Here is a 12,078-nt window from a genome sequence, read left to right as displayed (position 1 = left end):
TGTTTGCAGTCTGCCCTGGTATCCACCCATTCTGTCAAAGCAGCGGACCCTCCAGACCTCTCCTCCATTCCCAAGTGCGATCATGACCTTGGATAAGTTTTTTCTAAGGATTGTGCCATGGCCCTGCCTAGTTTTCCAGGCTCTGGTCAATGATGTCCCTCGGGACATCATTCACAAGTTCATTTTTGTTTATCTTGACATTCTGATTTTTTTCCTATTCCCCATCTGATCACGTAATGCACGTACATCAAGTGCTCCAGAGACTTTTGGAGATCAGGCTTTTTGTCAAAGCCGAAAAGTGAGTTTCATGTCCCCAAAACCACATTCCTTGGCTACATCATTGCCAAAGGTAAGCTGCGTATGGACCCATCCAAGGTAACGGCAGTCTCTGAGTAGCCCAAACCTACTGATCGCAAACAATTGCAGCGTTTCCTTGGATTTGCTTATTTCTATCGAAGGTTCATCAGTAATTACAGCCGCGCTGCAGCTCCCCTCACTGCTCTGACATCCACTGCTGTCCCTTTCCGTTGGTCGGATGAAGCAGACTGCCTTCAATGACCTCAAGAACCGGTTCACATCTTCTCCTGTCCTTGCCCATCCGGACTAATCGCGTCAGTTTATTGTGTAGGTGGATGCATCAGAAGCGGGAGTGGGGGCTGTGCTCTCCGAACATCTACTGAAAGACGGTAAAATGCATCCATGTGCCTTTTTCTCCCGCAAACTCTCTCCAGCAGAGCAGAATTACAGCATCGGCAACCGGGAACTGCCTTAGAGAAATGGCACAATCTCCTGGAAGGGAAGGACCAACCATTTGTGGTATGGACAGATCATAAGAACCTTGAGTATCTCAAGACAGCCAAGCGATTAAACCCAAGGCAAGCAGGTGGTTCCTCTTTTTTTGCTCGTTTTCATTTCACCCTGTCTTACATCACAGGGTCGAAACACCAAGCCTGCTGCATTGTCCCGCCAGTTCTCCGCCACAGAGACTAAAGGGGATCCTGAAACAATCCTTCCCCCAACCTGTTTTGTCGCATCAGTGGAACTGGAAATAGAGTCATTGGTCAAGCGTGCACAGGGTGTTCAACTGGACCCCAGAGGTGGGTCTCAAAAGACTGTTTGTCCCTGATCTTGTCTGCTCCCAGGTTCTACAATGGGCCCACACTTCCCACTTCACCGGTTACCTTGGAATCAACAGAATCCTGTCAGTCCTGTGCCAACGCTTCTGGTGGCCCACCATGGGAACAGATGCTCGGTCATTCGTCGCCGCATGTTCAGTGTGTGCGCGAAACAAGACATCCGCCAGGCCCAGCTCTGGATTTCTCCGCCCATTACTGGTTCCAAGCCGCCCCTGGTCCCACATAGCTCGGGACTTCATTACTGGCCTTCCTCCATCAAAGGGTAATGCAGTCATACTCACCATCGTTGATAAGATTCTCTAAAGCCGCCCACTTTGTTGCTTTGGCCAAACTACCTTCTGCTGCAGAGACTGCCAGTTTGTTGATAGAACATGTGTTCCGCACCCATGGCATTACCTTGGATGTGGTATCTGACAGAGGTCCACAATTCACTTCCCTTGTCTGGAAGTCCTTTTGCTCAGCCCTAGACATCTCAGTCAGTCTTCCAGTTCCCATCCACAAACTAATGGACAGTCAGAACGCATCAACCAATACCTTTAACTGCCCTCCGTTGCATGTCACACAATAACCCATCCACTTGGAACACCCAGTTACAATGGATTGAGTATGCCCATAATACACTGCCAAACGCCTCCCTAGGCATGTCTCCTGGATGGTCACCCTGCTTTCACCGTTAACCGTCTTCTGGATGTCCGTCGCCGGGGCCGCGGCCTTCAATACCTGGTGGACTGGGCTGGTTATGGCCCTGAAGAGCACAGCTGGGTCCCACAGCGCCAGATCCTAGACGAGTCCCTCATCAGAGACTTCAACCTTCGTCGTGCGCCGGGTGGCGCCCCTAGGAAGGGGGGTGGTGGTGGTTGGTGGGGGTTGACGGGTACTGTCAGGGCTCCGGCCTCTTCCCCATGAGCCCTGCCCTCTTTTCCTCTTCCCTTGTGTGTTTGTGTGCGTGTGAGTGCTACTTGGCAAGGTGGAGACTCAGTTGGAGTGGGAACCAGGTGCAGGCAATCAACAATCACCAGCCTATATAAGCCAGCCCTGGACTGCGCAAGTTCGTCGTATATTGTCACACAGTCAGTCGCATCTAGCCTGGTACTTGCCTGAAAGATCTTCGATCATGGATGATGTGGTCAGCCGTGTATGACGTGCGCAATTGGTGACCGCCTTGCAACATGACCGTGTGTCCATTTGTGAACCCCACCCCACAGATAGTTGAGCCACACGGTCACTGGTGGTGCTAATAATTATATTTCATTTAAAGGGGAAGTCAACACCAAAAATATTATTGATAAGATGTTCTATGCAGCCCCACTAGTCTAAATATGACACCCTGGTTAATATAGTGTTGGTGGAATATAAGTTAAGCAGTAAAATCAAGCAGTTTAGATCAATATTAGAAGGCGACCATTTTTCCACTTGCTGTTGAGTGAAAAAAACATCAGTTGCTTAGGTCTCAGGTAACAACCAATCACAGTTCAGCTTCAGGAATCTCTGCGATTAGCCGTTGCATGAGCACTTAGCAATTGTGATGTCATCTTCAGTTGACAGCAATTGGCAAAATGGCCGCCCCTTGAGATGGATAAAAACGGCTGGATTTTGCTGCACAACTCATATTCCACAAATGGAATATTAATCAGAATGTCATGTTTAGACTCGTGAGGTCACATATAACATATTAGAGGTGTTGAGGGGAAAAAAAATCGATTAAGCAATATATTGCAATATTACAGCACACAATTCTCATATCAATTCAATATGCAGCTGAATCAATGTTTAAACATCAATTTTTGGTGGAAATATTCAACAAAACGTCTTAGTGTTCACACTTTAAGCATAGAAGAATGTTATATTAATGGAACATTAAGTATTGGCTGGCAACCAGTCTAAGGTGTACCCCGCCTACTGCCCAAAGCCAGCTGAGATAGGCTCCAGCACCACCCACGACCCTTGTGAGGAATAATCGGTCAAGAAAATGGATGGATGGAAGAATGGAGCATTAAGTCTTAATATTTTATTTCGATGCTGTTCAAACACTAAACAGATTGCAATCTATTTGTTAAATTTAATGGCTCACAGTTATAAGCCTGAAACACATTTTCATACAAATCTTACAGTGTACATATACAAGTTTACTGATTACAATTTTCCAAATTTGAGTTAAAAAAAATTGCAATAATCGACTTACAGATTTGTATCAGGATTAATCGTATCAAATCAAATCGTGACCTATGAATCATGATACAGATTGAATTGCCAGGTACTAAGCAATTCACGCCCCTATAACATATTGTCAGGAAATGCTTAAGGTTGACTTCCCCTTTAATTGGTTTCTACAGTAATTCAGAGGGATTGTCCCACGTTATTGTCATATTTATTTAAAAAAGAAAATAGCCAACATCTGCCACATAACATCCAACATCCACCAAATCACGTTACACAACTTGCGCCACTAGTTAGACCTGGTTTTACCAAGTCTAAAACCTCATCTACTTTTTGTCACCCAATTGGCGATATGCCAAGGGGCATGGCAGCTAATTAAATAAAATACATTTTAATAAATAAATAAATAAATAAATAAATATAAAAACTAAATTCACAAACATGCAACAACATGAAAATGAAAATGTGTCTGTTTTCAGGCCAAGAGCTGCTAAATTGCCAGATGCACCAGCTGCGTCCAGCTGTCTATTAAAATATAGCTCATAGTCTTGACAGAGAGTATCAGGCATCCTATGGAATTTACTGGGAGTTTTCATCTATACACAGATGTATTTTATAATGATAATGAAGAGACATCAAATTGAGGCATCTTTATTTATTCCACAACATTATTTGGAATTAATTGGGCGCCTATTATTTAAAAGAAGTAGAAAAATAACAGTGCATAGTTTAGGGGGGTTTAATGGTGTTTTATTCCAATAAAGACGCTGAAGGATAAATATTTATGGACAATTATTGATAAACAAATCTGATGATGTTCAAACCAAAAGTGCTATTTTCAGGCTTTGGCCTGACTGTTGAAATCACACATAAATCATACATGCTTCTCCACAGGAGAGCAATGTAGCTAAGGATGCTGGAAACCACTAAGTGAGGAGACAGACAAAGGAGGCTGTTACCATGGTGTCGTGTTAATACGACCGTTACATCCCAGGTCCAAACTGGGCATAAAAACACATAAGTGTCAGTGACATGACAGACCATTTATACTGTGAGGTGGTTGTGACGAGCACACAGCTGACTGAGTCTATATGCAAGTTACAATGGTGGAATCAAAATCCTTTAGGTCAAGAAAAGTTTACAAAAACACCATCGGGGAAAAAAAAAAAAAAAGATTTTTTTTTTCCGATTGTTCAGATTAAAGATATCAAGAAGTTATTAAAACAAAACATTGTTAAGGTAGATTATTATGCTGTTCTTTTTTCTCAGTCACTCTGCTCCCGAGGTCACAATGGCTCAATGCATCCAAAACAAACTCTCTTCACTAATCGGCTTTGTCTTGTGTGCATATTACATCTAAGTTTCATATGGACTAACGCTTACTGGCAGATACAATAAAGCATTCCTGAAAGGAGGTCACTTGTGTGTTTAGTTGTACTCACAGGTTTCAGCAGCATGCAGGACAAAAGAATGAAAAGGCTCCTCCAAAGTTCTGCATACATATCCTTAATATGTGTATTTTTCACCCCAAAAGAGAATATATGGTTCGTTCCAAAAATGACAAAATAAGATTAGGATGACTCCTCTTGGCTGACTCGTGCGTTGTTGCGCGCGGAGAGCAGCGCGGTCTGCACTTGTGGGGAAGTTCTCCTCCCACTGTGTGCGCACAAGTGACAAGCAGCCAATGGAACCTGCTGACTGCACAGCAGGGCACACCTTCGACACACCTTCCATTTCGCTTCCTCCATCTGCTTTCAATGCATTCTGTTTATGTTATGGGATAATATACAGCCACTGAAAGAAGCCACAGCCACAATATTAGGTACACCTATACTCAGTTGTTAGGTTATTGAGCATTATAATCTTCCATTTGAAGCATTTGATTTAAAAAATATTACACGTTTAAAGAAAAAGATGACTTTAAAGCATCAGATGTGTCACAATAAAACCAGAGAAAGCCTAAAACTGACACCTTCTGTACAAACGACAGCCATTTGCAGCCTGCCATCAATTTTTCAGTGGCCCGTCGCATATGCTGAAAATGACATTGAGCTTTTCTAGATACGCAATCAGTAATTCTCTTCAAAACACTGTGGTAAACAAAGATAATTCAATGTTAGAAAGGGAAGCCTCTTAAATATACAAGACATAATTGCTGATTTGCAGCAGCTGTGCAGAGTCTCATGGGCGCCACCGTATGTCAGGCTCAAACTGGAATTACAACAATAAACAAGACGAGAGTACACCCTGCAGGCATGGGACATGACAGAGATGGATAAAAAGGGCTGGATTTTGCTGCATAACTCATATTCCACAAATGTAATATTAATCAGAATGTCATGTTTAGACTAGTGAGCTCTCATATAACATATTGTCAAAAAATATTTAAGGTTGACTTCCCTATAACAGAAAGCTGTTATGTAGCAGTTTTACAAAATAACTAGAAAATATAAACAATATAATATAACTGCTTGCTTGCTTTTTCTTGCTTGCTTGCTTGATTTCACTGTTTAATAAACTAAAGGATCTCAAAGTGTCCCTTGCTTCCTTCCATTTTTCTGTATGCAGTCCTCGGAGGAAAAAGTCTGGACACCCCCGCTTTAAAGTATTCATTAAACCATCTTGACTTCAGAGAAAGTAAGTTATCGCTTCACACTTAGAAGACCAGACATACAGATGAACTGTAAAGTTTGTTTTCCATATAAACTTTTGGGTCTAATGTATACAAAGCTGTAGATAACGTAATGCTTAAGTCTACTTTATTAAAAGTTTATTTATTCAGTACACATGAGCTGCGTACATCAATGAACGAGGTCCAGTACAGGAGTTGAATCAATATTATAGTTGTTAGTTGGCAGTACAGCTTCACTTCTGTATTATTTATAATAAAACAAAGATGTCCATACTTCTATATTTACTTTAGTATCTGCCCAGTGAACAATTTTGACTGCCACTTACTTCCAACCATGCTCAAACAATTCAGTGTCAGAGATGAACGCATGTGCTTTGACGTGTGAATTTCACTCGCTTGCTTTTACGCACAGTGGGTGACTCGGCGAGGCTTATAAACGCTTTGATGAAAGTCGGAATTCTAATGGGATTGAAAATCGTATATGTGCTGCGAAAGTTTGAGGAATTTCTTTGCTGCGCTCTGCTCAGCAGGGTCAATGTCTGCTCACCTGACTGTTGATTTACTTGCATGGTATGTGGCTCTTGAAATGTTTACATTCAAAGATATTAGCTATTAGCTCAACCATAAAAGGCTGGTGGATTATATTTCACCATATGTGCACGACAGAACTTCACTTGGCCTTGAAGTAAGTTGATATTCTGTGACTAATGTTGAATTCTTGTAAACTGTACACATTTCAGCATGACTTCCCCTTAAATAGTTACACACTACATCCACAATAAAATTACTGATACGCTCATACAGTTGAGTGCAATTTTTTCATCCATCCAGTGATGCCTATTTCTTGCTTGTATGCCTCTAAGACCCAACCAAGGATAAGCTACAACTAAGAAATATCATTAGAGAGGAAACCATTCTGAATATGCAAACCCGAAGGCTTTTTAAAAGCACCAAATGTTCACAAATAAATGTATGCAGCCGTATGAGGTTTCTTTTTTTTATCTGATGCGATGTGAACAACCCCAAAAATTCTCAACATACGGTATGACACACAAACTGACCGTCCATTAAAAAGCCTCTCAGCCATTGCTATTTTTAAATGATTCACAACGCATAACAGAGAGACTTGGGATGAACGCTTTGGTTTGCTGGTCTAAAACATACCTTATTTATCACCTCACACTCATCATGCAGAGACTGAGCCAGCAGCAAATTGTGAAATTCCAAAATGAGGATTTTGCTGTGAAAAAGAAAAAAAAAAGATTAATAAGTTGTTTTTTATGGGTTTGATTGATGTTGATAACTTTTGCAATCCCACACAGACAGCGTATCACTGGCTGACTGTGTTGGATGCTCGCCTCTTGCCTTTGAGCTGCTATGAACATCATCAACTTCATTGTTATCATTGTCAAAAGGGTTTGTATCATGAAAACATACTTGAACGCAAGGTCAAGTATGCACATGTGAATGGAGCCTCCATCATAACAATCATTATTTGGAGGACTGATGGAAATAGGCTGCATTGAGTGTTGTGTATCCATACATGCACATATTTATATTACACCAATTAACATTCACAACTTGAGGAACAAAAAGCGCCATAAAATATAAATGAAAGAGGATGTGGAAATGCCAGGAGATATATAGCCATGCACTTAAAACAGTGTGTCGCCGGCATCACACTGTTTGCAAAGACATCACGCTGTGGCAGTCGGTACACAAGACAGCAAAGGAAGAAAAGGGAAGTCTACAATCTTTCACTTATTTATTACTTTGATGATGCAGCTCAAAGTGACAAGCACGTTCCTGCACATGTGAGGTAACGGCTGCAACATAAATGCGTCCCAAACTCATAGTGGTAGAGCCAACCAGTCACAAAGAGTTGTCATGAGGTATAGTCAAAACATGTATACAATTCAGTGTTGCTTTATATGCATTTGACTTGGACTGAACATGCATGTGTCTTTTTGCTCAATAACAGCTGAGATGACTGTTACCCTTCACAGATTTCCCTCTTGGGCAGTGCTTCTCAAATAGTGGGGCGGGCCCCCCAGGGGGGCGCGAGGCTCCATCAAGGGGGGCGCATTTCACCTCAGGAACATGCTTTTTAGGGCCCGAGCAGCGACCGCTGCGAGGTCCCTATTGTTCCTGAAGGAATTCTTATTAGGGCCCGAGCAGCGGCGGCGGCGGTGCCGCTGCGAGGCCCTATTGTTTTTGTAGGAATTCTTCTTATTATTATTATTCTTATTATTATTCTTCTCCGCAAACAATCGCATTTTTGAGACACTAAACGTGACCGAAAACTCACCAAACTTTACACGCACATCAGGCCTGGCGAAAAATTTGATATTTTAAAGTCGCCATACATGATAACAGAAAAATGGCTCCTTAGCGCCCCCTACATAGGTTAAACGGATCCCTGTCCCGCTACGATTGTCCGACGGCTATGAAAATTGTGTGGCACCTGTAGCACATCCCAATGAACAAAAACCTCTTTGAAGTGTGTACCCTAAAATAGACAGAAAGTGAGGTATGAGTATTTAAATGTACAATTTTTGCCAATTTTTGCACATTTACAGGGGTCATACTTTTGCCCGCTTCTCCTACACGGTTAACCCGATTGACTTCAAACTTGGGATGTACCATCTCAACACCTGGGACAACATCATTGTGAAAAATGAAAAGTTTTTGATATGCTATATGACGGCGGTGGCGCATCAAATTTAGAGTTTAAAAATTCTTACTTCACGAAGCATTGCCGGTTGTACGTTTAATCTAGAGCTACGAAAATTGGTACACATATGTAACAGGCTATGACCTACAAAAAACTCTTTTTGAACCATATGCTAAACCTAACAGGAAGTCCACCATTTTGATTTATTTTGGAACGTGTTGCCATTTTTTTGGCCATTTCATTGGGGTCTTATTTTAACGAACTCCTCCTACAGTGTTTATCCGATCATCTTCAAACTTGGTGTGAATTCATCTTAAGATGTTGAAGATGGAAAGTTATTGAAAGCTTTGTAGTTCGTCACACGCTGTTGTCATGGCATGCACTGTTTGCAAAGGAAAAAAAATATCCTTAAAGAAGCATTCCCATTTATACGAAGCAGCGAGAGCTACGAAAATTTGTAGACATATGTAACAGCCCAAGATGTACAAAAAAGTCTCTTGGTGCCCTGTGCTAAACCCAACAGGAAGTCCCCCAGGGGCCGGGCATCACATTTTGAGCTAAAAAACTCCTCTTTAACAAAGCATACCCGGCTGTACGTTTCACCTAGAGTTACCAAAATTTGTAGAGGTATATAACAGCCCTCGAGGTACAAAAAACTCTTTTTGAACCATATGCTAAACCTAACAGGACGTCCGCCATTTTGATTTACTTTGGAATGTGTTGCCATTTTTTGGGCCATTTCATAGGGGTCATATTTTAACGAACTCCTCCTACAGAGTTTATCCGATCATCTTCAAACTTGGTGTGACTCATCTTAAGATGTTGAGGATGAAAAGTTATTGAAAGCTCTTTATTTCGTCGCACGCTGTTGTCGTGGCATGCACTTTTTGCAAAGGAAAAAAATCCTTCTTAATGAAGCATTCCCAGTTGTACGAAGTAGCTAGAGCTACAAAAATTTGGAGACAAATTTAACAGCCCACGATGTACAAAAAAGTCTCTTGGTGCCATGTGCTAAACCCAACAGGAAGTCCCGTAGGGGCCGGTCATCACATTTTGAGGTAAAAAACTCCTCTTTAACGAAGCATTCCCGGTTGTACGTTTCACCTAGCGCTATGATAATTTAGAGGCATACATAAGAGCCCACGATGTACAAAAAAGGCTCTTGGAACTATCTGCTAAACCAAACAGGAAGTCCGCCATTTTGATTTACGTTGGGATTTGTAGCCATTTTTTGTGGCCTTTTTTAGGGGTCATATTTTAACGAACTCCTCCTACAAAATTTATCCGACTGTCTTCAAACTTGGTGTGCTTCATCTTAAGATGTTTAAGATACAAAGTTATCGAAAGTTATTTATTTTGTCGCACGCCGTTTCATGGCGATGCATTGTTTGCCAAGTAAAATGCTGCTTTTTTTTTTTTTGGTCTAAACATGTGCAAAAACTCATGAAACTTTACACACACATCAGGCTTGTCATAAGCATGAATATTTTAGAGATTTCTTATTAAATTTGCAATAAATGCTTCAATAGCGCCCTCTAGACATTTTTATGAAGTCTTTCCGATTATATGATTCAGCTAGATGTGTGAATATTGGCAGGCATGCCTAATATATTCAAAAAGTATTCTATATAGCCATGTGCCAATCCATTTTGATTTTATTTTGTTAATTGTGCATCATTTTTGGCCTTTCCATGAAACTTTACAAACACAAAGCATGGCAAAAACGTTTAAAATTTAGATGGTTTCCTATTTGACAGTACCCCAACATGCCAGTACCCCGACGTGCAAATACCCCAACGTGGCCCGGGTTGCGAGGGCCCTTTATAGCTGCTCGCAGCTCTAGTTAGGGCCCGAGCAGCGGCGGCGGCGGTGCCGCTGCGAGGCCCTATTGTTTTTGTAGGAATTCTTATTATTATTATTATTATTATTATTATTCTTATTATTATTATTCTCCGCAAACAATCGCATTTTTGAGACGCTAAACGTGAACGAAAACTCACCAAACTTTACACGCACATCAGGCCTGGCGAAAAATTTGATATTTTAAAGTCGCCATACATGATAACAGAAAAATGGCTCCATAGCGCCACCTACATAGGTTAAACGGATCCCTGTCCCGCTACGATTGTCCTATGGCGACGAAAATTGTGTGGCACCCGTAGCACATCCAGATGAACAAAAACCTCTTTGATGTGTGTACCCTAAAATAGACAGAAAGTGAGGTATGATCATCTGAATGTCCAATTTTGGCCCAGTTTTGCACATTTACAGGGGTCATACTTTTGCCCGCTTCTCCTACACGGTTAACCCGATTGACTTCAAACTTGGGATGGACCATCTCAACACCTGGGACAACATCATTGTAAAAAATCTAAAGTTTTTGATATACTATATGACGGCGGCGACGCATCAAATTTAGAGTTTAAAAATTCTTACTTCACGAAGCATTGCCGGTTGTACGTTTAATCTAGAGCTACGAAAATTTGTACACATATGTAAAAGGCTATGACCTACAAAAAACTCTTTTTGAACCATATGCTAAACCTCACAGGAAGTCCGCCATTTTGATTTATTTTGGAACGTGTTGCCATTTTTTTGGCCATTTCATTGGGGTCTTATTTTAACGAACTCCTCCTACAGTGTTTATCCGATCATCTTCAAACTTGGTGTGATTCATCTTAAGATGTTGAAGATGAAAAGATATTGAAACCTTTGTATTTCGTCGCACGCTGTTGTCATGGCATGCACTGTTTGCAAAGGAAAAAAAATATCCTTAAAGAAGCATTCCCATTTGTACGAAGCAGCGAGAGCTACGAAAATTTGTAGACATATGTAACAGCCCAAGATGTACAAAAAAGTCTCTTGGTGCCCTGTGCTAAACCCAACAGGAAGTCCCCCAGGGGCCGGGCATCACATTTTGAGCTAAAAAACTCCTCTTTAACAAAGCATACCCGGCTGTACGTTTCACCTAGAGTTACCAAAATTTGTAGAGGTATATAACAGCCCTCGAGGTACAAAAAACTCTTTTTGAACCATATGCTAAACCTAACAGGACGTCCGCCATTTTGATTTACTTTGGAATGTGTTGCCATTTTTTGGGCCATTTCGTAGGGGTCTTATTTTAACGAACTCCTCCTACAGAGTTTATCCGATCATCTTCAAACTTGGTGTGACTCATCTTAAGATGTTGAGGATGAAAAGTTATTGAAAGCTCTTTATTTCGTCGCACGCTGTTGTCGTGGCATGCACTTTTTGCAAAGGAAAAAAATCCTTCTTAATGAAGCATTCCCAGTTGTACGAAGTAGCTAGAGCTACAAAAATTTGTAGACATATGTAACAGCCCACAATGTACAAAAAAGTCTCTTGGTGCCATGTGCTAAACCCAACAGGAAGTCCCCCAGGGGCCGGGCATCACATTTTGAGCTAGAAAACTCCTCTTTAACGAAGCATTCCCGGTTGTACGTTTCACCTAGCGCGAT

General features: G+C 41.4%; 1 protein-coding gene across 2 annotated transcripts in view; it reads right to left on the bottom strand.

The window, feature by feature from the left end:
• LOC144002774 (vasoactive intestinal polypeptide receptor-like) overlaps window positions 1-5,379 on the bottom strand; it is a 35,065-nt gene extending 29,686 nt beyond the window's left edge. For both annotated transcript variants that reach the window (XM_077498283.1, XM_077498294.1), the window contains exon 1: window positions 4,736-5,379. In XM_077498283.1, the coding sequence (XP_077354409.1) occupies window positions 4,736-4,795 (60 nt within the window). In that variant the 5' untranslated portion in view covers window positions 4,796-5,379. The remainder of the gene's footprint in view (window positions 1-4,735) is intronic.
• Between the last annotated feature and the right edge of the window lie 6,699 nt (window positions 5,380-12,078).

Source organism: Festucalex cinctus, chromosome 1 (assembly GCF_051991245.1).
Source record: "Festucalex cinctus isolate MCC-2025b chromosome 1, RoL_Fcin_1.0, whole genome shotgun sequence".
In the NCBI taxonomy this organism is placed as follows: Eukaryota; Metazoa; Chordata; class Actinopteri; order Syngnathiformes; family Syngnathidae; genus Festucalex; species Festucalex cinctus.
The sequence above is the reverse complement of the archived record's forward strand: the minus strand, read 5'-3'. Positions and strand labels throughout refer to the sequence as shown.